This window comes from Erpetoichthys calabaricus, chromosome 12 (assembly GCF_900747795.2).
Source record: "Erpetoichthys calabaricus chromosome 12, fErpCal1.3, whole genome shotgun sequence".
Lineage (NCBI taxonomy): Eukaryota > Metazoa > Chordata > Cladistia > Polypteriformes > Polypteridae > Erpetoichthys > Erpetoichthys calabaricus.
Window position 1 is genome coordinate 139,207,243 of NC_041405.2, and position 27,471 is coordinate 139,234,713.

Below are 27,471 nucleotides of genomic sequence, written 5' to 3' on the forward strand. Positions count from 1 at the left end.
AAGTTTAGCTAACTGAGTGTTAAATATTGCTATGATACTCACACAAAATAACAACATATTCAACAATTAAACTGCACGCATTAAACAAACATAATTAAACAGTTCAGTAAACTCAGAGCGACTGACTGTGACTTATATACAATACCTGGCTTTTAAGTTAATAAACACTACTTCATTTTATTAGACTGGATAATAAAGGATCTACTGCCTCTACAGTATTGTGGGCAAGAGATAAAATAAACAATAATATAATGTATAAAAAGGTATAGAAGTTTAAAGTAGACTGGTTGCTGTACTGAAAAAGGGTTCATCTTAAACAGGATGTGACAAAACATTGCAGCACATTATTTTTTAAGTAATTGCTATGAAGGGAGAGAAGCCTATTGTGTGTAAAGGATGAAATGGGAATGTTAAGTTCATTGAAACTGTTAGGGATTGCCCTCTGCTGGATGTAAGCAGTCACTATGTCGTTAGGTTTTCCAAGAAACTTTCCACTTTACTGCATGTAATGTGGATTTACATTTCTGAGGATGAAATAAGCTCGTGAGCTGGGTGTTGTTCTGAGGGTTAATTGAGAGCCTGCTGCCATAGCCCAAGGCTGCTGGCCAGTGCCAGATAGAACCAGAACTGTTTACTGCCCCGGAACATCTTTCACATCTGGAATCAATTTACTTGGAGGCCCTCTGTCTTGGAATTTATCAGACCCTTTCCATGAAATGTGACATTACTTGCACGCTACATGGTGTGTGTTTAGTGTGTAGTTAAATGTAATACACTTTCGTTTGAAACATCTTACCTGAACACATTAGCAATTATTTCTTAATGTTGCATGAACCACTAAATGTTTGAAAACATTTGTGATAGAAAACATCAGTGAATACATACCTAAATGTTGCTATTCCATGAGCCTCTTTTAAGAAGACCTTTAAGACTCTTAACAAACCAGAATACCTGAACAAATTTGATTCTTTAAAGACTGTACTTAACAATTCAGAAGAATAAAAGGGATGAGAAGATAGTGTGGCCTAATGGGAAAACATTAGTTCTTAAAAAAAACGTTTAAAATTTGATGCAATCTTTTAGATTTTTCTACAATCCCTGCCTTAAAATCGTTTACAGATCCTAACCAAGTCATGTAAACCCCAACAACTATAAAACTAAATACCCCAAAATTTTAAAAAGGCTTTGACTAATTTGATTGAAATTTGGTGGTGTTATAGAAAAAAAAAAACCTGACCCATGATTTTTAATTTGTTGATAGCAATGCTGTCGCAGATGGGTTTTTCTTAGACTTGGCATCCTTTTTCTGTTGAGTGCTGAAAAGTGATTGAGCACAGAGAAATGGAGTTGTCACTTTAAGCAAATGAGGTCAAAAGTGGAAGTTCCATGAAATTTAAAAAGGACATGCTTATAAGTCCTTTAGGTACATGCAATACTTCATAATCTGTCAGCTTTTTCTTACTTCTCGCAATGCGGAATGAAATGCAAACAAATTGTGAAGGGGGGTATGGCAGTCCCCCTTGAATTTTCGCTTATATATAGTGCATATACCTTGAACAATGAGGTGGGTGATGGGGGCCTTTGGCAGTCTCTACAATACACTTATAGTACTGCAGAGAACTGGGGTGTCCCCTAGAAGGTAAGACCACAATGTGTTGCTATGCTCCAGGCCACAAAGCAGAAACAGAGAAGTGTCAGTATGACATACCAGCCCACTTCAAACCCTGGGTACAGCACAAACCAGGAGCCACAGACAGAACATACTGTAGAAGGGGTGGACATTGTACATAGCTCACTATACTATTTCTTCTTACCTTTTCCTTTCTGTACAATTCTTAAAATATTTGATTCACTGCATGTACAGTGTGTAAAAACATCATATTTTGCTTTTGATATAAACCCTCCAAAAGTTCTTAATGGTATATGCTTATAGATTAAAGTGTTCAACTGAAATCTGATTGAAACTGCCATTTTTACAAGATGTACTACAGGTGAAATTATATTTATACCCACAATTCCTTCTTATTACCTATTTCAATCCAAAATAATAAAATTTCTAATAAAATTGTGTTTTGCAGTGACCATCAACAAAAGCCAAGGTCAGCCAATAGGAAAAGCACAAATTGAGCTGTTGCAGGAATGTTTAATTCATGACCAACTGCATCTAGCATACTGCACAGTAAGGAGCTCTAGTGAACTAATAATGTTAGTGAAAAGGTACTGCATAAAAAAGCTTTTATACAGTGCCCCCCTTAATGGATGTCATTGTACTTTAAACCATATGGTTGCTTCGTCAGTCACTACTTTCCTTACAGAAAGTGTCCCAAACCATACCACTTAACTTATCGGTGCTTCAAATGCAAAACATTAGTATTGTACTATAATCATGTTCCTGTGCAGTGTCTTGGGATGATATTTGCGGTAGATCACCAAAGGATGTCTGTTTGATTGCAACTGCATCACTGACACAATCCTGCTGAGATCACATTTCCATGATAACATGCTTCCTCTCATCATCATACATTGGTCATTACAAGTTTAAACTTCCTTCTGGCCTAAAACTGCTGCTCCATTTTGACAATTCCAGGGTCCTTGGACATCCTGTTTTATAGAGTTGGTTCATTTACTACACTATATGTACCTTGTGTGTTTTTAGAATTCCTCTCTTCCTAGGGCTGCTAACGAAATTTAATAAATATTGCCATTCCGTTAAGAGGAGAAATGCCCTGTGTCATTCCTGGAGAAGCATATTCACCAGTGGATTTCACTACTGCCAGTAAGAAACTGATTTTTAATTCTGACATCTTGCTTAGCAAGTGCTATGCTTAGAATAAATTAAATAGGAGTTTTGGTTATATAACATATATTGGTGTCAATTTGTAATATAGTTAAGAATGTTTAAATAACACTCTAGATCAGGGGTGGGCAAAGTCATTCCTGGAGGGCCGCAGTGGCTGCAGGTTTTTGTTCCAACCCAATTGCTTAATAAGAAGCACTTATTGCTCTAGAAATACTTCTGCTTCATTTTAGTTATCTCCCTCATTAAGATTTTGAACCCTTATTGCTTATTTAAGTCTTAAACAGCTGCATTCTCGGTTTTTAATTGCTCCTTATTAGCAATAAGATGCAAATGACAAAAGAAACCAGCAGTTATCCATTTTGCTCGTTACCCTTTACACCTGTGTGTATTTATCGTGCAGTATTTGGTTTAATTAAATACTTGGAAGGAAAGAGAAGAGAAAAAAGTGAAGGATTGAGAATTACCCATCCGTTTTACACTTCAAAGTATTTGGATGATATCCTTAGAATGGAAAAAAAAAATCTAGGATATGAGAATGACTTGACATAGCAGAGTTAAAGCACTAACAAGCCATGAAATGTAATTATTGGCAATGATTGTTTTCTAATTAAGCAGCTGGGTTGGAACAAAAACCCGCGGCCACTGCGGCCCTCCAGGAATGACTTTGCCCACCCCTGCTCTAGATGAAAAGATGCTATAAAGCATAATGTCTCTAGTGAATAGACAGGGCTTCAAAACATATTAACTAAATTTTATCTGTCTTCTGCATTCATTTTAAATTCAGAACCAGGTAGCGAGAAACAAAACTAAACAAGGCTCTGGCTCCTTTTCCACTCTTAACAAGGTGTAGATTACAATTCATCAATATATGAGCAAGAAAAAGAATGTACAGAACATAAACGGACAAACTAAACAACAGTTTCTTTAAGATGCATAAAATTACTACAGATTTTGAAATTTGTTTCAATGATATACTGTAGCTGCTGTCTTCTGCCAGGACCAAGACTGAATTTTGTGTCCTGACTTTTGACAGACTTAACTTCATCACTTCTATATTTAAAAAGAAAGAGATAAGAAACAGGATAATATAGATGTTTTTGACAGCCCAGCAACATAATCCAAACAAGTGGAATCAGTTTCACATCCCTGTCACTTGGTGTCTGAAGTCCAAACAGAATGCTTGTTGAAGTTCAGTATGGTTAATACTGCTTAATTTAACAATAACATAGAATTACTGGTGAGATTTCGATTTTTTTTGTTCACCAGGGTAGACACAGTCAGAAGCTAAATAAAGTTTGTGCATTCAAGGGGAAGATCAGGGAGGTCTGACAAATTTCCCACCTAAACGGCACATAACAGTACATGATCCAGGGCATTGGAGGAGAGAGATTTTGTTGCTCCTGAGAAACCTGCCTCTTTAAAGGTGACTGAAGGCAGAGATAATCAGTAGGCACTACTGCCCTCTATCCTAGAAAGTGATTCAGAAACTTGGCCAGAAGTCATTCCAATAGGGAATTTAAAGTCATCTAAAGCAGTAGCAATCATTGATGTTGGTGTCCTGACAACAGATGGAGTAAAGGCTTAGTGACAGGAAGAAATGGCTGGGATTGTGAGAAACATAAAATGAAAGAGAGACATAGAGAGATAGTAGGTGAGTAAGGAAGTACAAAGGGCTGTTAAGATATACCGTATAATACAGTATATGGAAGTGAAGGTCTGTGATACGGTTTGCATATTTGTAGCTAGAGATCCACAAAGGGAGAAAATGTGTCACGTACCTTAAAATAGTTTTTCATTCCTAAGCTTTTGACAACCTGCCAGGTGTCATTATAAGAGTATAATGATTAGACATATAGGAATCAAAGGCAATATATAGCATGTAAAGGATGGGGTGGGAGAGGAGGTTGTAAGCAGGGTCAGATTTCCCATAAGGCCAACCTAGGCCATGGCCTAGGGCACAGCAGTCAGGGAGGCGTATATACAGAAGAAATAACAACCAAATATTTACAAATTTTTCAGTATTATTTTGAAAAGGCCATATAAAATGCTGTTTTTTAAATTTTCATCGATATACATTAAATAAATTGAGCAGTACATTTACATTGCCCACCTCTACAGCTTGTGCTGTCTTGCTCAGTCACAGGCAAAAAGCATTTGCTATTTCTCTCTCACACACTCGACGTAAACCACGTGTTAAAGGAAAATTCCAGATTTGGCTTTACAATAGTGATTCATTACGCTCATATCGTTTGACTTCTACATATCTACTGATAGTAGGTACGTAAAATATATTGTTACTACTTTAATATACTGTTTAGTTTACTCAGGGCCGTAAGCCTGAAAGCCGGACTCGACTTCAATGAAACAATTGAATCCTTTTCATGGACAAAAGCGCAAAGGAAGAAATTCTAATAGGTATTTAAGATGACTTGAAGAAATTCGAAAGTTTTTTTGTAGGTGTTAATGTTATGCAATTTCAAGTAGTGTAGTTTTGAATTAAAAATATAATGTGGTTCATAGATTATAAAGATTGTATTAAGTGCATATATGTTTCAAAAATAAGCTATTACATATTACATTGAAAATTATAAATCAACTTTTTGACGGGGGTGGGGGGCACAGAATTATGTGCTTTGGCCTGGGGCATAGAAATGTGTAAACCCAGCCCTGCTTGTAAGGGGGAATTAATAAGGTGGCATTCAGAAGATGTTGGTCATAAAGTCTTTTTATTATTTAGATGTTCTTCTTCTTAAGCTTGCACGTGTTTAGTTCAAGTCTAAGTGTCTGTTAATGGTGTTTTCATTAGAGAGCCACGATTCAGCCAGCTCTTTGGCACTCCTAATACTGGCCCTGAATTTTACTTTCACAGTGTCCCAGTTAAACATGTGTCCGGTGGAACTTGTATGTGTGTAAATCAGAGACCGTGGGTCTTTCTTCTGATGGCATTGCGATGTTTCTGTATACGAGTCTTTTAGATGTTTGTCCCACATATACTACTGGGCATGCACTGCATGGAATGCTATAAACTGCATTTCTTGTCTCTGTGGTCGACTTTTTCTTTTGGCATTGAAAAGGACAGTCCATAACTTGTTTGTTGGTTTGTGCACTATCTTGATCCTAGATCAGGACAGGATGCATGCTGTACTTTCTGACACTCCATAATGATAAGGGAGGGTGTGGTAAATGCAGTGGGGGATCAAGTTGGAATCGACTTTTTGCTGAGGTCTGGGGCATCTCCTATGTAGGCATTGTTTAATAAATATCATGAGGTAGCCGTTTGATGTGAACAGATAAAAAAGATACCCACAGCACACAGGCACCCTATCCGCAATGGATTCCTGCCTTGTGCCCTATATTCTCAGAATATGCTGTCTCCCCCACCCAACTACATCCAAACCTTACTGAATTTAATAAAGGATGAAAAATGATAATAAGATAATAAATGGTTTCAGATTACCAGCTGCCAACTTATCATTTGTCTTGGATACAAAACTTTAAAAAGCGGGCCTATCTTATTTTGTAGTAGCCTGCACAGTTTTCTAATGTTATGCTCTTATGTAACACAAGAACACTTTCCATAATTTCAAACTCAGTCACCAATAACATCCCCAGAACATCTGTATGCAAGAAAGCTGCATTGATACAAGTGTTCTAATGCTTAATCCATTAGTCCAGATACTATAAAAGTGACTAGAGTACTTAGGAGCTTGGCAAGTGACCAGATCTGACCCTCCCCTGTTGATCAGTTAGGGGGACTTTCCGATCCCCTGCCAGGCCGAAACTATGTGTGAAGCTGCTTGCTGTTTTCCTGACAGATTCTGCTCTCTTCAAGTACATGCTTCATTTATTACAGGGGCCTGCTTGGGGAATGTCAAAACTATTATTTACATGAAAGCATGGGCTTGAAAATAATAAATGCAATGCCAAGGCCATGTGTATTTTTAAACAAGTGTAATTTTGATAAAGATTTGGGTAGAAATATATCATGCTACACTCTAAGTTCTTTGATTTGCAAATCTTAGACAAAGTAAGGTTTATTTTTCTCATGTACTACTTCTTACTCAAATTCTTACAGACACAAATGCCACTGAATTTCTTCAGTCAGTGAAGTAACCTAACTTCAAGGTACAAATATAGTTATTGTTATAGCTGGCATTTAAGACCAGGCAGTGATACAAGCAAAGTAAGCACTATAAAATCACAATCCTCATTCGACATATTTGCATAGTATTTCTCAAACAGACACCTCAGGTCATCAGTTAAAGACAATACCATCATCCCTCATTATCCAATTCAACTTCATTTCTGAAATTGGATTAGAAAACAAAAGATCACATATAAAGAAACTCGTTCTCATTATTATAAGAAGGATAAATAATAATGTGGTCCTAGCCCGTAAGACACCCCATCATCATTAAAACACTCTTAGAAACCTATATAACAATACCCTTGATTTTTTTGTGATATACTATAAGAGTACCATTCATTAATTAATGTTAATGTTTTTCTCGGGATACAAGAGAGAAGACAGGACTGCACTATTCTTGTGAAGAAGGAAGGGTTGTCTTACAGGCTGACCAGCACAGTGGACTTGCCTCAGAGGAAAATATGATTATGAAACTTATGCTTAAAAATGCTTTGCCATTTTTAATTGCCTTCATTATTTAAGCCTTTTTTGTAGCAAAAGTGAACAAACACACAAGAATAACAGGCATTAGCTCAATGTATATGGGCGCTAACATCAGTGCACTTGCTTACACACACAGTGCAACTTTGAAAATTCTTTTAGAAGTGCATTAAATGAAATGTATTTTATCTTGAAAAAATGCCAGATAGTGAATTTGTGGCATAAAAAAATTAAAATTGTCAGACAGTCATTATCCAACCCGCTATATCCTAACACAGGGTAATGGGGGTCCGTTGGAGCAATCCCAGCCAGCATAGGGTGCAAGGCAGGAACAAATCCTGGGAAGGGCGCCAGCCCACCGCACAATTAAAATTGTTACAGTGAAAAAAAAACAGTTTGGCTAAAGTTTGACTCTGCTTTTCTAAGATCTTGACTTAATTTAAATATTCTTTGTTTATAAAGTTATGAAATAGTACATGAAGAGATTACTGAAAACAATAACATATGCAAAAAACTAAAGTCTTTATCGTCTAAAGTCTTAAACGTGACTATCTATACCGCTTTCTGAATGGCTCACTTCCAGGGTCAGAGGTCACCCTGTTTCTTGTGGTCACTAAGAAACTCTACATGGTAGGATCTGTGAACACTGCACCTCACTCTACATTACATTTTTCAAGACTGAGTCGTCACTGTCATTCTTGGATCAAAATACACAAAATGGAATAAACTCTGTACTCTGGATTCCTGTCCCTTGATCTACACCACATTAATTGCTGCATTTCTCATATTCAATTATCTGTTGCTCAGATGAACTTAGAATCCTGGCACTTAACAGAAAATGTGATTGTATGATCCCTATTTGCTGCCTATTTCAGGGTATTGCTTTAGTTTATTTTTGTGTTCACAATGTTTTTTTCTTTTTTTAATTCTGCGCTTTCTTCTGGTTTAAGACTTTTTATTCCTGGTCTTTGGCCACTTCTGTTTTACAATTTAGAGCTTTCTTTATGACTATGTCTTTACCTGCTCCCTCTTTTCAAATATAGCTGGCTTATTGTCCTTTTATAAAGATTCTAATGTCATCTCAGCATCTAACTCACATAATTAGCTTCACTCACATGTGAATAATACCACTAATGACTTGTCTTTTCTTGGTTTATACTTCCATTCACATTTATACAAAATTTAGACTGAATTGAAGGGAGAGACTCCATGTTGAGCTGTTAAGATCCAATGTAATGCACGGGTTAATATTCTTTGGATATCTAGTGGGTAAAATAACATCATGCTGCAAATAAAATCATGAATATTTTTATGTGTTTGATAACTCAACCATATTCATAAGTGGGACAGAGCCTTCAACCAAAACACACAAAGGCATTTAAATGAAAAGCTTTAAAGTCAGTATTATAACAAACTGAAAGTGAACCATTAGTTGAATCACCAGATGGTTATGACAATGTGAGTTGGTCAAAAGACATTAACATGTGTTGAGTGAAACTGATGCATAATTCACCATACAACCGAAACACTGTTATATGCCTGGTGATTTCAGTCACATAAAGGTGCATCAGGGAGTCTGATATTTTAACCTCTCATTAGCAAGCAACAGAAAACATAGGATAAGAAAGGTGCACAAAGAAAATTGCTTCTACTGTCCCAATTGCAACATCAGGCTGTGCACTGGCAACTTTTTAAAAATTTATCACACAAATGACGTGTACCAAAACTGCATTAGTACATCAGTGAACACCAGGCATACCATCCATACTGTAATTATATGGATATTTTGGTATTTACATATTTCTGTAACAACAAAAAACAAATCAGCATTCTCCAAGTGTAAAAATAACATTCAATTCTTTGCTATAGCCTACTTAGTAATATCATTAGCCAGGTTTCCATCCAAGGAGTTTTTGCGAAAAAATATTTAGCGCTTCAAATTTTTTTACCGATATAGCCGATGGAAATGCTAATTATCGATAAAATGTTGTACATGTCGACATAATATTTTTCCGTTTAACTTTAGCGCATAAATTCTATATCGATACTTCAGATGTCGCAAAAACTACATTGGAAACAGTTTTTGTCGGAAAAAAGGGCTTTAACGCAAATAAATGTGTCACATTTTCATCACGTGCAATCAAAACGAGAATGGCGGAGCGGTTCGCATGGTCTGATGAAGAGAGTTTTTTTTTTTATTAAACGTCGTTATTTTGTATTAATTCAAATTTCAGTTTTAATTAAAAACCTTAAGGGAAGCAGGTTAATTCAGTTGTTATCGCACTGTGAAGGGATGTTGAAAGGTAGGCTCACCTGTACAGATCCGATGCTGCAAACACAGCTGCATCATGGGCACTTCCAGGAGTGCCAACGCAAATGTCTCGTATCATGCACCTGTCATCAACAAGGGCCTGGAGAACAATAGATGGCCACCCTTTGCGATTAATGTAATCGCGGTAGCCTTCCGTCGGGGGAAGAATAGGCACAAGCGTGCCATCCAGCGCACCGTAAATCTGTGGCACAAGATGCACCAAGGAATTGCGGTATGCAATTTCATTGGCCTCCGCTTCAGTCGGAAGTCTGATATAACGCCGCATTAATTTTTCTTTAATAGCGGTGCACACAGCATATACACATCGATGGACGGTAGTTTTACTAACCCCGAAAGTTTCTCCAACTACTCTATACTTGGCGCAGGTTGCCAGCTTGTAAAGGGCGATGGCAATCCGCTTTTGGGTTGGAACCGGTGGTCGGTGGCAACCTGTGATGGGCGCAACATCAGGACTGATGAATCCACACAACATCTCAAACATCGGCCGTGTCATTATAAAATGTTGCAGCCAGAGATTTTCTGTGAAGTGTCTCTCCACCACCTCCTCCCAGAAGGTCTTATTCCGTCGTCTCTCCCATACCCGTGGGTTTCGTCGCACTGGGGTACTTTCTTCGAGCTCTAGGGCTATCAGACAAGCAACTGCTTTATTCTGCTGTCGTCTTCGGATATTATGTACAATTCCAATTATTTGTGAAACTGAAATAACAGTAAGCTGGCAAATTTCAAAAAACTGTCTGAATAATCTCACCATTTCTTTGTTTCTTTGTTTAGTGGAGGGGGTGTAACGTGGAAAACAAAAGGTAGATAATTTGCGACATATGTATGGAAACGGCTCAAGGGCAGATTTTTTTCGCGATACAACAAAAGTTATGCGACAGTTCATTTTGGGGGGGATGACGTCACCACGCACACCATTTTATCGATAAAAAGCCAGTTTGATGGAAACAGGCTGGAGACAGCAAATTTCGCAAATTTTTTTTACGTATATTCTGTTTGTCGATAACAAAACCTCGCAAAAAACTGGATGGAAACTTAATGAGTGATACAAAAGGTGAATATTTTGATAACCACGTCAACATGTTAATGCAAGGCCCATGTCTAGTCCTGTAAATGTATCTGCAGTTTTGGTGGGGCTTTCTTTATCTCCTGTAGGTGTCACACTGAGGGTCTAGTTTATGCTGTCACTTCACATAACCTAAGTGATAGGCTGGCCACACCATTACCAATCAGATCTCCAGGTCAGGTTAGTATGCCCAGTATCAAATACTAACAATCCCCCATGCCAGGAATGCATCTACAGTTTCATCTACATGCATGCATTCTCACAGGAGTTCTTAGCCAAACTTAATACTTTGCCATTATGGGGTGATAATATTAAAACTGTGGACAGAACTGGATGTGTTTCAGTGCGAAAGTCAAATACAACTTTTTGAAAACAGGCAGGAGCAGTATTGAAAAACTTTCTCACTCAGAACTCTAACCTTAGGTTCAAGGTGGATGGGGAAAGGAACAATACTTTTAAAATGTAGGTGGAATTGGGATAGAGTTTTAGTATATGTATGGCACAAAGGATGGTTCTGTGTCATAGAAAGATGAAATCATTTAAGAAGAAAAAAAAAAACAGTCCTGTGCAGTCATCCTGATGCAACTCTGACAAATAACTAAATTGTAAAGAATCAGGGCAATGGAAAATAACATAACGTAACATTCTCAAACCCAATATAATCCAATTACAGGATGAGAGGGGCCAAAACCTATCCTGAAAGTATTGCTTCTAAATTTTCTTTGTTAGAGTACAGTACTTCAATGAGAAGTACAAGCTGAATTACTTTCTTGCAAATTCAATTATACAATAATTACAAACACAGTATGAAAAGATAAAACAAATAAATGAACCTTAAACACAAAGCATAATGCTGACCAATAACCAGAGAAACATCACGCAATATAAACAACAATATACATGCTGTATATACAGAATGCAAAAATTTAAATGAACATGCTTTTCTTCTTGGATGATGCAAGGTAATGCAAGGTATTTTACTCACTGTTACTAGTGGCAGCACAAAGTGTGCTCCTCCAGTACTATCACAGTACACTGTGTGCTGCCTATATCTTCACATGGCTAACTGTGATTTTTGTGGAACATTCTTCTTCTCTAAATGCAGCTGAAGTGGAAGGATACAAGGTAGTACCATCTACCTGTGCTGTAACCTTGTGTCCAGGTCTACTTACATTTATTTGTTTCTGAACCTCTTTATATAACCACTACTGAGTACATGCAAAACCATGTTGGCTATACTTTTGGAGCAATGTAACAATTTTCCAGTATACATGGTGCCTAGGACACATCCCTCAAGCAAAATGGGGTTTTGTTGTACTTTATGCATCACCATACTGTGCGTATAGTTTTGAGTAATTCAGGACTGTTACAAAGCTTCAAATATTCAAAATAACAGTAACTACAAATAACAATAAACCAAAAATGAGGAGTGGACTGTGTCCAAACATGGAAAACCAGGACAGGCTGAGGAAATGACCCATATCTATCCATCTATATTAACTCTTATAACTTCTTAGTCATATACTCCATTCCTGGTGCCACTTTTTATTTCCAGAAATCAAAAGCCTCTGGGAGCTGTTGTAGTGATGCTTTCTTCACACTTTGTCTCCTTGTAAATTTCCACATTTCCATAATATCTCCCCTCAGGTCTGGAACTGCCACATTTGATCGGAGGCCATTAAGAGGTTAATGTCTCACAGACTGTCGGTCAGCTGGCATCCCACAGACCCTAGTCCCCATTCCGGCTATAACCTGACCTCCAGCTGTGCTGGGCATGTTTCACTGGCGCCAGCCAGTATGAGCACCTTGTAAACTGAACCTCCCTCAAACCACCCCCCACCAACATCTTTTTTCCACATTGCCCCACCTCCCTGTTATCAGCTATTAGAATTACAAATAAATTCTGGTCAGCCTTCTGCTGTCAAACAGTATCTTGTGGACTGAGACTCTGTTGCCCATGGTGGCCTATTTACTTAACTCTTAAACAGCATATTTGTACGTTGCCTGAGCTACTTCACTTCTGACAATTAGCTTTGCTAGTAAAAATAAAGCTAAAATTTGTACCTTAGGAATTGCTGTTTTTTGTAATTACTACTACGCTTCTGAGAGTGGGCAGTGCTGCTGACTGATTATGTGAAAGAGAGTAGCATCTTAACTCTGAACTTTATGTAAACTAAGACAAAAATAACTTTTTTGTATACGTTCTTTGCAATGTGCACCACCTGTTTGGCTCTTGTACCCTGTAAGATGGGATGGGACACAGTCAGTCTCATAACAAAGGTAGTTTTTTTATTTCTTCCTTTTTTGTAATAAGTGTCTATTATATTGAAAGTAGTGAAAAGTCAAGCAAAATGACACCTTTTATTGGCTAACTAAAAAGATAACAATATGCAAGCTTTCAAGGCAACTCAGGCCCCTTCTTCACGCAAGATGTCTTATATTGAAAGAAACTGTTCCACAAATTCATCATGTCGCAGATGCATATAATTTGTAGCTGCCTGGATCTATATAGAGCACAATCTGAGCAAGCATGACATTTGTCAGCCTGTTCAAAATGTTTTCACCTATTTGGGGTTTTTTAGATATTTGACATTGTTACCTTGGCCATTGTACAAGGGCAGACATCCTGTCAACCACACTCAGGTTTTAGGTTTCTTTATTATTATCTACAGTTAATTCTGTTTTGCATTCTATATCCACTACATCTATATAGTATACAGTATAACATCAAGAGTGAGAAGTACATACCCACACACATGCAGAATGCTTTGGACTTGAGCAGTCACCACATTTTTAATTACAAAACCAGGCAAAGGAGAAAGTTTTACTTGGATGAGAAATCAAAAATTAAACACCACAGTTAAATCAAGGCCCATAAGGATATATAACCAAAGCTTTAAGGACAGTAACAAAATCTAAATATTTAAAGGCAAAACAACATAATAACTGTAAAGTGAAAAATTCAGATTGAACTCTTCAGCCTATGCTGTTACTCGTTCCAGCATTTGTTCAACACAGTTTTACTCACACTTTGTGATGAGATTAAATAAAGATTAAAAATAACATAAAAACTGTACAATTTATTTCTGATGTACTGTGTACTGAATACATGATAAAATTATTCCCAGACTTTTTTTAATGAAAATCAAAGTTGTTGCAGGTGTGTACTGAATACACTGTGTGTATTTTAATTTTCAGTATTAACATGCACGACCATTGGTTGTTGATATTGTAGATATTGTTATGGGTGAAGAGATTTTAGGAGGGTTTTTGTAGCCCAGTGTAAAATAAACACCAGTATTTATATCCTAATCCTCTATACATGCATCTAGTGATTATCTAAAAATGAATAGATTCTCTGTTAGACATTAATAAATATGAAATCACAATTGTAATATCAACTGAATAAATCAATGCCTTTTTGCTCTCAAACCATGATATGATGTCAAGACAAGCCATTCACTGCCGTGCATTGTTCCTTTAAAACAGATAATGAAAGAAAATAAAAATACAAAAGATAAAGCCACCTACATTTTAGTATTTCCGATAGTAGCAACTGACATTATATTCCACAATGGAGCTTGTAACCAAGATTTACCAAAGAACTATTGCCATATACTATAGTTATTGCTGTTGTGATTGTGTTGTGTTTATAATTTTTAATCCTTTCTGGAGGCATATTTTTGAATAGTTATTTATGTATTATGTTTTTTTTGGGATATTATTTCACTTTCATTTTGATACTGTTAAAACTAAATCATGTCTTTTTCTGACACCATTTTGTGGATGATGTGGATCCAGTTCCAATGATGCATCCTCTGGTTGCTGGGGCCATGTTCATTTAGTTCATGACCCTCACCGCATTATATCAAGCTTACAGGTTGTAAAGGTTAGCTCGAGTAGCCATATTTTATCACAGTTTAAAGGATAATTCCTGTGTGCTTCTTCCTGTGTAATTCTTGTGCTGCGTTTTACTACGTACTTTTCCTGGCATTCAGATCCTTATTATTATTATTATTATTATTATTATTAATAGCAACAATAGTGCATTTTATTTATCGGCGATGTTGTTTTGTCTGCAATTTAGTGCTTTGGTCTGATGAAAGATCAACTTGATTTCCTGGTTTAAGAACTTAGCTTGTTTCCTGATTTATGCTTTACCTTCTGGTCCTTTATTCAAATCATGATTGCTATTTTTAGCAGAACTCTTACTACACTATAAACAAATAGCCCAATGAAAAGACCTTGAAGTGACCGAGAAATTCAAGTAGAAATACTACTGTATACACCAATGCCAATGAAAAATACAAAAAAACACTCAAATTTTTATTTTTGTTTCAATCTATATAATTAAAATTTAAATTCTGTCTCTGTTTACTTGAACACACAAAAAAGCCAGACACATGTTTATGAAATTTAGTGCGCATTTTTTGTACTGTTTAACCAGATATTTTCCTGATAATTAAAATTAAAAAAATATCACCCTGGGGGGCATACATTTAAATAGTTCATCACACTGCAACCTGTATTGTATTGTGGAAGAATTCATTTTGAACATTTATCTTAATATCTGAAACACTGCAGTAAAACTTAATGACTGGTGGTGTGAATGTTTTTTGCTGAGCTCAGCTAATAATCAGACAGTAGCAATTAATATTGTCTTCTTTGGCAGTTTCACGTTTATGAAGTCCAACCTCTGTCACTGAATACATGACATGCTGCACTATTCCATTAAGTTATTAAATAATATCACTATGCCTGGATTTCCTGCACACAAAATTATGCTGACAATTAAAGTGCCCATAGTAATAGGACACAATTTCAAGGTAAAATCCTCCACTAAAGTATAGTTAGGGTGACAATTTGAATGTGATTCATTAAAGGAGAATCAGTGTTGTTCTCCTAAATTCCTGTGATACAGTACAATTACTTATTCCAGTTTAAACATCACCAACACCTAATTTACTATAGCTGTTAATAAAATATAAGGACACTATCTATATATATAATTCTCTAAGCCGCCGCCAGAGCGGGCAAGACACCTATGAAAGCACGCAGGAAGGAGCCACGCCCACCAACTCTAAGACCATTGGATACGACGAAAACTCGCACAGCCATGCCCACCAACTCGGACGCGACGCCTCGGAAAACACGCCGTCATTTCTGCTTGTCTGTGCTACATTCCTCATGCAGCTCTGAGCCACGTTGACTTTTCGGTTACGACGCACGACCGCGTGCAACATCGCAAACTGTTTTACACACCACATACAGCAATTCGCATCCAAGACAAACATGCGTCTTCTTAGATGGTCCTGCAGGAACACGGAAAACGTTTCCCCGCCCACCAACACTCTTTATTCCCTGGCCCGCATCCACCGCATCCGCAACAAACATGCGTCTTCTTAGATGGCAACTCACCGACCACCCAGTAAGTCGCTTTCGTCTGTGCTAGGAGTCCACATGCACCTCTGAGCCACGTTGACTTTTCATTATTCTTTTCGGTTATGACGCGCGCACCACCATCGCAAACTGTTTTACACGCCATGGTCTTAGAGTTGGTGGGCGGGTCTCCGTGAGTTGCTCTTGCGAGCGGGCACATGACCAGGCGGTGTGTATGCTTTGAGAACGAGGGTGGACGCGGCAGCACCATGTAAGAAGAGGCATGTTTGTCGCGGATGTCAATTGCTGAATGCAGCGTCTAAAACAGTTTGCGAGGGGTATCCCATGGGATCCTTTAAAAAATCCATCTCACCTGCTTCAGCGATGCAGGCCCTGCAACAGTCGAGACGCTCTCTCAGCAGCTGACCTTCTACACAAGCTGTGTGTGTGTGTGTGTGTGTGTGTGTGTGTGTGGGTGGGTGTTAGTTAGTTAATTAGTTACTCGAAGGATATCAAGATTTAATATGCACAACCGGTACCGGGAACACTGCAAAAGCAGCCCAAACCAGAAAAGATGGCTGGCAAAAAGTGGCCGACAAATTAAACGCGTGTGCATTGTACTTACTGAAAGCAGCGTTACAGATTTGGAAATGTTCATTTTTTTCCCTCCTTTTAGACAACTGTGTCTTTCCGGAAGTGTTCAGCCATCAATAAATAATTATGCAGCGTATGCCTGCAGGAACACGTGCGGCGAGCGAGAGAGAGAGCGAGTGACACACACACACATAAAGGCGCGCGCGTGAGAGAGAGAGCGCTGGACACATAAGAATAATAATACTTCGTTACATTGATATAGCGGTGTTCTCAGTATTCAAAGCGCTATCCACACAGGGAGGAACCGGGAAGCAAACCCACAATCTTCCAGAGTCTCCTTACTGCAAAGCAGCAGCACTACTACAGCGCCACAAGGCAGTTAAAGAATGCACCGGGCTTGATTTTGTTTTCACTTCTGTTTACAGTGATCGGGTCTTACATAGGATTGTTGCAATGTTACTTTTCTTGGTGGCTTATTACATTACGGATGTTTCACATGTTCATTTTTCCCGTGCTTAAAAGACATTAAAAAAGTGTTTCTCAACTGTGACTCTGGAACCTCACAGTACGCAAGCTATATTAAGCGTCAACAACGAAGACCCGCTACACCTTAATCTACAAGTACTGAGAACTATGTCGTTCAGGAAGTGTTCACCCATCAATACATTATTATGCGGCGTATGTTACGCCACGGGTTGGCTAGTTAGCATATAAAATGCATTCAGTAATGTTTGAGATTTTTTATTTGGCACACTGCAGAATAAGCAGTGGCTTCAGGTCACTGTTTATTTTGGTTCAAAGCATAACTACAAATATAGTTTGCCAAGAGACATTGTACAAACGTGCACTACTTGATACAGTACATATGTCAGTTAATTTAAATATTTAAATAGTATTTTAGTGCATGATAGTGAAAGTAAGACATTAATTTTAATATACAAGACTTTCATAGTCCTGTATCCAAATACCTGACACTAGTATTTACTTAAAAATTAGCTGTAGCTAAATTTTAAAATAGTATTAAAAACCCAAGCTATAAATGGGCATCTCAGCTTAATATTAAACAAAAATATGAAAAATAAAAATCCAGATTTTTTTTATTAGTAAAAGTGTTTACTAACTAAATGTTACCTAAACACTTAAACATATAACCAATTCAAATTATAAGACTAAAAATCTTAAATGCTGAACTTTAGCATAAATATTTAGTTAAGGTGAATTCTAATCAGTCACCTTCTACAACAGTTAATATTAAAAACAATTGATTATTCATATGTAAATACTTATTTGTAGAGTAATGCTGAGCATTTTCTTTAGAGGTACTTAGCATGGTTGGCGGGGTTAAGAATTAAAAAAAAAAAATGCCAGCACCATTTATGCCTTTCTCTTATTATTTTCTTTATTAGCTGTAACATTTCACCACTTGTTTCTAGGAGAGGCACAGCCAGAAAAGGGCAACGAATTATTTAGTAATTCACTTTTATTTTACTCACTAGCTGTTTTCTTTCTTGACAGCTTCTTTTGGATAAGAAGGTAGGACTAAAGAGATATGAGATAGAGGGCCGGAAGGTTCTGTTTTACTTTGATGAGGTAAGTGTTGTTTAAATTACCAAGACCTAGTCAAGAATGACCTATAATGCAAAGCTGATCACAGATCATGCTTGTGATAAAATCCTTTATAATTATAAATCAGTTTTGTGTTGCGCAGGTGTTAGATTCTAAATGGCACCACTAATACAAACACTGCAGTACACCCCTTCTTCAAACAGTAGGGATCATTTTAGACAAGGAGGTTCTTTTCAACACAAAAAAGTCTGGAATCATTGCTCATCCTGTTTTTTCACTGTCTTCCTCATACCACTTCATATACACTTTCACAAAGTGAAGAAAGAGCACTCTGTAGACATCACATTCTGGATCAGAAGTTTAGGTAGAAGAATCATCTGGACATGTTAACAACATGAGCACACATCCATCCATCCACTCTCCAACCCGTTGAATCCGAACACAGGGTCACAGGGGTCTGCTGGAGCCAATCCCAGCCAACACAGGGCACAAGGCAGGAAACAATCCTGGGCAGGGTGCCAACCCACCGCAGATGAGCACACATCCCAGGTGATATGCTGCGGTTTACTCGGTACACAGAGTGTCATGTGTTACAGCATATTCACATGGAGTGTAAGCTCAACATAGAGTCACAACTGGTTGTGGTTCATCATTGTTAGCTGGGTGCGGGAGCCAAGTTACTTAATCTAGACCCATACATGCTCAAACAGGGAGAGTTCCAGTGAGTGTGATGGCCAATTTTGTTAACAAACAGCCTCTACAACAGGGGTCCTCAATCATGGTCCTGGAGGGCCACAGTGGCTACGGGTTTCATTCCAGCCAGTATCCTAATTAGAACTCAGTCCTTGCGGATAATGAAAGTTGGTTTAGTTACTTTGTAGATCAGAGGTCCTCAATTACAATCCTGAAAGTCTGCTATGGCTGCATGTTTTCACTTTTTCACCAATTTAATTAGAACCCTTTTATTTACTACTAAAGCAATATGTTTTTTTGGGCCTAACTTTAGTTCTCTTGCCTGTTACCATTCAGAATCCTCAATTGCATATATTAAAAACAAAACCCGATAATAAACCATATAGTGTAGTAAGCTTCCACTAACATTAAACTCATATCCAAACCTGTTATGTGTACAGATCTGTCTGATTGTGACACAAAACTAAACTCCTTAGTAGCTCTTTAACCATATTATAATAACTAAAACTGAAACTAATAAATATAAAAATAAAACAGAAATGTCTTTGCAAAATAAAAACTAAATTAAAACTAAAAATAAATGATGAAGGAAAACTAAAACTAAATTGAATTTCCAAGTAAGGTCAGAAAAAATATAGGAATAAAAACTAATATAGAAAGGCAAAACTATAATCACTCTGCTTGGTACTTAGATCACAATATCATCTGCCTTCTATCTTTAACATGTTTCACAGTATTCCAAACTGGACTGCTTCTGGGTTTATCTTTTCACTAGTGTAATCTTCTTCTAAAGTGCTTGACTGAAATGTATTTATTAATTTACCAACATTATTATCTTTAGATTCCCAGCCAGTGCACAAGTTGTGTACAGTTCCTGGCTTTTCGAGAATATATAGTTGGGAAAACCGCTCCCGTTCCTGTTAAAATCTATGACTACTATGAGCCAGGTAAAATTTTGCATGGTGTTTCTCATTTGAAAGTGTGTACACCCAAAAAGTCTTAAATTGCTTTTGCCAAAAACAAATACCTTATCATTTATAGCCTTTGAAGCCACACGTTTCTACAATGTGAGTGAAAACAGCCCACTAGCCAGAGAGCTTTGTGATGGTCTAACCTGCAATGAAGTGGAGAGCTCAGCTACCCAGTGGACTGGTATGTTTGTGGAGTGTTTTGATGGAAGATGTAAGTATGGCACACCAGCATTGTCCTATCTGAACTGGGCACCCTGGTGGTATAGGCCTTTCTTTGACAACAAAGAGTCGGTCTTTCTATTCTGAAAACAAATATTTGTCTTGTAGCAACAATGCCACCTGATCGGACCTGCAATAACACTTTTATTTTTTATACATAAGGGAAGATTAACATAGGTAGTGAAAACATTTAATGCAAACAAAACAACAAGCCCTCATTTTTCTAATTTGAGCAGTATAAGCACCTTCCATCACATTAATTCTAATCATTGTGCCAGCATTTGTAATGTCTTCTACAAGGTAGTATATTACATTATATTATTGTTGAAGTCAGCAACTAATAAAACAAAAAAGGCCTCCTAATATGATTAAGAAATACACAAAAAATATGTGTTGCATTGTATGTTATTAAACCATATTTGTAATGTTTGAAATTGTTCGCATAAATCAAATTTTGTTTATGTAATATTAAAAAGGGATAGCACTCCAGGCCATCAGAGTTTATAATATTTGAATCTTGGTTTTGTTAGAAGGGGTGGAGTCCCAAGGCCACAAACTCTTTTTTTCTCAAGGGAGATATTAAAAATGAAAGACTGAGCTGTGTACTACTATACATTTTTATATAATGAAGTAAATATTTACAAAATAAAAGTTAAATCCATCCTTCTTCCCAAATTATGAACATTTTTCAAAAAAACAAATGGACAAACAAATGAAAGTGCCGAGGAAATTTGGACAAACAAATGAAAGTGCAGAGGAAAGGTTTAATTACAAGTAGAATAAGATAATTAAAATGTGTTCACTGTAAACTGTTTACAAATACAGAACTACAGTACATGCTAATTAATAAAACAGCAGTCAAATGTAACTTGTATACTGAATGTTGATCATTATGACCTGAATGTTTGTTGAACTCTAGTAGCATGGTACTGCGGCAGCTGTTGCATGACTTCTTGTAGCCATTGTTTGTAGCTCAAATAATTATGAGTTCTGTATTGTCTTTTTGCACGTTGTCCCTTTTTCATCCAGCTGACAAGTGCATACATCTCAAAACAGGTGACAAAAAAAAAAACCAGTCAAATAATGCAGAAAAATAACAGCTTGACTTTTAATGCTCATGTAACACCATGTATACAGACATCTGCAGAGAGAAACTGCACATCATCATCATCGTTATCATCATCATCACCAGAACAAGAATATCTGATCTAAAAGTAAAGTCCCAAATATGTTGTCTATTGATGCATTCTTTGTTGTTCAGCTGTATTCAGACAATTTAGTTCAGAGATACAACAAGAAATTCTGAAAAGAAGCTCAATCTTAAAATATAGAAAATGATTTATAGTAGGCAACAGATTGTGATAGCCATTCTTTATAGTCTTATTCAGATATTTTTTAAAAATATTAGCTCAATAAAGAATGCTGTGGACATAAATGCCCCTTGTTGTTCTTTCTTTTCTTTGTAACAATATAGCTTGTCTTTTCATATATAATAGATCTTGTGCTTTACCTTCATGTTGTTTTGTAGTTTGTTTATGGATATTTACACTTCCAAATAACTTTGTTATTCAGTCTGTAAAAAAATATTTCCTAGTTTAAGCTTAAATAGTTTTGTGTGTAAATACATTTTTCCTCTATAGATAAATACATAATTGTAGGATTAATCACAGTGATGTAGTCATTATTTATTATCATTGGTGGGATTGTCCATTCAGAGAGCTAGTTAAGATATCCTGAAGCAGTATTAGAAATTTTGAATTTGAAAAAAAAATGTTGCATATTTTTTAAAATTAATCTCTTTCTGATATGTGACCAGTATTTTATCTGAATCCCAAAAGAGTGAAGGAACATTTTTAATGACACTTCTGTACAGAAACTTGTATGCTTTAAACAGTCATTCATAATTGTAGCCTAAAAATTGAAACCAGTACATAAGAACACATGAGAGACTGAGGCAATCTCATGTGCAGTGGTGAGTCACTCAGTACATCATTCTCACCTCTGAAGGAATGCAGACTTCCAGGCTGTAATGGACTCCTGGGAATTATCACATTAAAAGAAATATGATGGGCTTTTCATTGAGGTCCTAAATTAAAAACAGAGCATATGGAAGGTGGTTCTGCAGGTCAGTGGTCATCGTGAACTCATTGCTACAGGCAACAGTAAAGTTAAAAATGCAAATCAAATGAGGAAAATTGGTGCATGGGGAGATGAAAAAACACACTACAAAAGTGTGTATTCAGAACAGACTGAGCCAAGTGAACTTTTGCCAAATTAGGCCTAGGAGAGATGTAATTGGGTCACATTGCCCCATGATGAGGCAATCAATATGTGATGGTTTCTTTTTTCTTTTTCCTTATTCTTCCCTGGGTAGGATTCATGCAGTCAGGTATTTGCAATAACGTTTTTGGCTGCTTGGAGACAGAGGAACAATTTGAGCAGTGCACATGTTACCGAGATTGCGGCTACGATGGCGAACCAGTGTGTGCTTCGGATGGTGTGGTCTACCAAAACCAGTGCCAAATGGAAGTGGCAGCATGTCGCAATACCACCCACATTGAACAAGTGCCTATGTCGAGATGTCCATCCCGTATGTTCACATCTATTTCTCTCCCTCCCCCTCTTTCTCTCTCTCTCTGCCCTTTTCCATACAAAAGCTGAATGATTTCGGACACTGGCAGAATTAGTCTATTTGTAGTTATTTATGTGTTTTTTACAATATTCCTTAGCAGAGACGTTTTTCTGTTGTATGCTTGTTTCTCTACTCTTGTGAAATGCTTATATAAAACTCGAAACATATAGAAACATTGTCAAACCCACTTAATTAAATTCAGGCTTGCAGGGGGACAGAATTTATGCTGGCAACATCGGGTGCAACATTGTACTCATCAACTAATCCCAGAGGGGACAACAGTCCAATCCAAGTTCCATTCATGCACATTTTTAGGGACATAAAGCTGTGTAGATTAGTGTGTTATTATAGTCAAAATGTACTCCATTTTGTAGCTTTCATAAATAACATTAAATAAGAAAATAACATTACATTAATAAATTAATTTTGTATTTTTATAAAGTCTAATAATATATTAATGGATTTGTAAAGTTGAGAAAATGCAAAACTTCATACAAAGTTAATATTGTTGATTTTAACATAGGTTAAACACCAAGGTTTAACAAGGTTTACATCATGCATCCAAAAGAAGGTATCTCACATTCAAAGTTGTCTACTTTCATTACAGTCATATGAAAAAGTTTGGGAACCCCTCTTAATTCTTTGGATTTTTGTTTATCACTGGCTGAGCTTTCAAAGTAGCAACTTCCTTTTAATATATGACATGCCTTATGGAAACAATAGTATTTCAGCAGTGACATTAAGTTTATTGGATTAACAGAAAATGTGCAATATGCATCATAACAAAATTAGACAGGTGCATAAATTTGAGATATTACATCAATACTTAGTTGAGCCTCCTTTTGCAAATATAACAGCCTCTAGATGCCTTTGATGAGTGTCTGGATTCTGGATGGAGGTATTTTGGACCATTCTTCCATACAAAATCTCTTCAATTCAGTTAAATTTGAAGGTTGCCGAGCATGGACAGCCTGCTTCAAATCATCCCATAGATTTTCGATGATATTCAAGTCAGTCGATTGTGATGGCCATTCCAGAACATTGTACTTCTCCCTCTGCATGAATGCCTTTGTAGATTTCAAACTGTGTTTTGGGTCATTGTCTTGTTGGAATATCCAGCCCCTGCGTAACTTCAACTTTGTGACTGATGCTTGAACATTATCCTGAAGAAATTGTTGATATTGAGTTGAATTCATCCAACCCTCGACTTTAACAAGGGCCCCAGTCCCTGAACTAGCCACACAGCCCCACAGCATGATGGAACCTTCACAAAATTTGACAGTAGGTAGCAGGTGTTTTTCTTGGAATGCGGTGTTCTTCTTCCACCATGCAAAGTGCTTTTTGTTATGACCAAATAACTCTTTGTCTCATCAGTCCAAAGCACTTTGTTCCAAAATGAATCTGGCTTGTCTAAATGAGCATTTGCATACAACAAGCGACTCTGTTTGTGGTGTGAGTGCAGAAAGGGCTTCTTTCTCATCACCCTGCCATACAGATGTTCTTTGTGTAAATTGCGCTGAATTGTAGAACGATGTACAGATACACCATCTGCCAGCAAGATGTTCTTGCAGGTCATGGAGGTGATCTATGGGTTGTCTGTAAGCATTCCCACAATCCTGCGCATATGCCGCTCCTGTATTTTTCTTGGCCTGCCAGACCTGGGTTTAACAGCAACTGTGCCTGTGGCCTTCCATTTCCTGATTACATTCCTTACAGTTGAAACTGACAGTTTAAACCTCTGATAGCTTTTTGTAGCCTTACAGTTGAAACTGACAGTTTAAACCTCTGATTGCTTTTTGTAGCCTTCCCCTAAACCATGATACTGAACAATCTTTGTTTTCAGATCTTTTGAGAGTTGCTTTGAGGATCCCATGCTGTCATTCTTCAGAAGAGAGTCAAAGGGAAGCACAACTTGCAATTGACCACCTTAAATACCGTTTCTCATGATTGGACACACCTGTCTATGAAGTTCAAGGCTTAACGAGCTAATCTAACCAATTTGGTGTTGCAAGTAATCAGCATTGAGTAGTGACATGCATTCAAATCAGCAGAATTACAAGAAGACCCAAATTTTTGCACAGCCAGTTTTTCACATTTGATTTAATTTCATATAAATAACAACAACAACATTTATTTATATAGCACATTTTCATACAAAAAGTAGCTCAAAGTGCTTTACATAATGAAGAAAAGAAAAATAAAAGACAAAATAAGAAATTAAAATAAGACAACATTAGTTAACATAGAAAAGGAGTAAGGTCCAATGGCTAGGGTGGACAGAAAAAAACAAAAAAAAACTCCAGATGGCTGGAGAAAAAAATAATATCTGCAGGGGTTCCAGGCCACGAGACTGCCCAGTACCCACTGGGCATTCTACCTAATATAAATGATATAGTCCTTTTTGTGGTTAGGGTTCTCACAGAGTCACTTGATGCTGATGGTCATACAGACTTCTGGCTTTTAATCCAACCATCATTGTTGGAACATCACGGTGCTTTGAGTTTGCGCCACCACCAAAAGGACACCGGAAAAGGAAACAGAAGTGAGGGTAGGGGTTAGTACAGATTTTAGAGTCACCATGAATAGTTATTATAATGAATTGGATATACTGTACAGAGTATCAGGATTTAAATTACAGTGAAGTTATGAGAAGGCCATGTTAAAATAATGTGTTTTCAGCAGTTTTTTTAAAGTGCTCCACTGTATTACCTGGCGAATTCCTATTGGCAGGCTATTCCAGATTTTAGGTGCATAACAGCAGAAGGCAGCCTCACCACTTCTTTTAAGTTTTGCTCTTGGAATTCTAAAGAGATCTGAGGTTATGATTTGGAATATAAGGTGTCAGACATTCTGAAATATAAGATGGGGCGAGATTATTTAAGGCTTTATAAACCATAAGCAGAATTTTAAAGTCAATCCTGAATGACACAGGTAACCAGTGTAGTGACATCAAAACTGGAGAAATGTGCTCAGATTTTCTTTTCCTGGTAAGGATTCTAGCAGCTGCATTCTGCAGTAGATGCAAACAATTTATGTCTTTTTTGGGTAGTCCTGAGAGGAGTGCATTACAGTAATCTAGTCGACTGAAAACAAAAGTGTGAACTAATTTCTCAGCATCTTTCAATGATATAAGAGTTCTAACTTTTGCTGTGTTTCTTAAGTGAAAAAATGCTGTCTTAGTGATCTGTTTAATATGCGATTTAAAATTTAGATTACAGTCAACAGTTACCCCTAAGCTTTTTACCTCCGTCTTGACTTTTAATCCTAATTTATCCAGTTTATTTCTAATAGCCTCATTGTATCCATTATTGCCAATCACTAAGATTTCAGTTTTCTCTTTATTTAACTTGAGAAAGTTACTATTCATCCATTCTGTGATATAAGTTAGACATTGTGTTAGTGAATCAAGAGAATCGGGGTCATCAGGAGCTATTGATAAATACAGCTGTGTGTCATCAGCATAGCTGTGGTAGCTCATGTTGTGCCCTGAGATAATCTGACCTAACAGAAGCATGTAGATTGAGAAGAGCAGCGGACCCAGGATAGAGCCTTGTGGAACACCATATAGGATATCGTGTCTTTGAGTTGTAATTACCACAACTAACAAAGAATTTTCTCCCTGCCAGGTAGGATTCAAACCAATTTAAGACACTGCCAGAGAGGCCCACCCATTGACTAAGGCAATTTCTAAGAATATTATGATCAATGGTGTCAAATGCGGCATTCAGATCTAAGAGGATGAGAACAGATAAATGGCCTCTGTCTACATTTACCCGCAAGTCATTTACTACTTTAACAAGTGCAGTTTCTGTGCTATGATTTGTTCTAAAACCTGCTTCACTGTTCAGAAAACACCCCAGTACTCAGGTGTTCCTAGAAAATCTTTTTTGTTGAAAGTACAGTAAATTATTATGCAGGCTGAGAGGGGTTCCCAAACTTTTTCATATGACTGTATATAGAAATGAAATGAAACATTTTTATTAACTAGTTGTTTATGTAATTGATTAATGTAACTCTTAAAAATATAACTTTGGAACTAGCAGAGTCATAGTTGTGAAGGGAGTCAGAGGATGTTCCATTAATTTGTGATACTGAAAGCTCTAACAGGATCAGGTTATAAAAAGCCAGTTTTTCAGCATAATTAGATGAGGTTTCAGATCCTGAAGAGTTACAGTGGCAGCAGCGTTTTATTTCAGCCACTTTCTTAATTAGTAAACAATTACTTGTTTATAATGGAAAAGCCTTCTTTGCCTTAATTATAATGACTTGCTTTGTAAGGTTCTGAGCTGTAAATTGTTTATTTTTCTCTCAACCATCAGCCAAACATGAAAAGCAAGTAAACATATGACCAGTGAACTCAAGTTCAACTGCTGGATGGCATTTTCACTCTCACCAGTTTCTGAATTAGAAGATAATTCTTGCTTTTACTGAAATATTTAATTCTACAGCTAGAAAATGCTTTCAGACTATCAAACCAGATTTTTAAAAACGCTTGAGTTTCTTTTTTTAAGAGCTTTATCCAAATGTTCTGTGAACCAAGCAATATTTTTCAGATCTGCACTTTTTCATTTTAAATATTTTATCAAAACGAATAT

General features: G+C 36.9%; 1 protein-coding gene across 3 annotated transcripts in view; it reads left to right on the forward strand.

Moving 5' to 3' along the window:
- Window positions 1–27,471, forward strand: part of cpamd8 (C3 and PZP like alpha-2-macroglobulin domain containing 8) — a 145,481-nt gene that overhangs the window by 107,537 nt on the left and 10,473 nt on the right. For all 3 annotated transcript variants that reach the window (XM_028816390.2, XM_051935236.1, XM_051935237.1), the window contains 4 exons: window positions 18,311–18,385; window positions 19,896–20,001; window positions 20,096–20,206; window positions 22,619–22,834. In XM_028816390.2, the coding sequence (XP_028672223.2) occupies window positions 18,311–18,385; window positions 19,896–20,001; window positions 20,096–20,206; window positions 22,619–22,834 (508 nt within the window). The remainder of the gene's footprint in view (window positions 1–18,310; window positions 18,386–19,895; window positions 20,002–20,095; window positions 20,207–22,618; window positions 22,835–27,471) is intronic.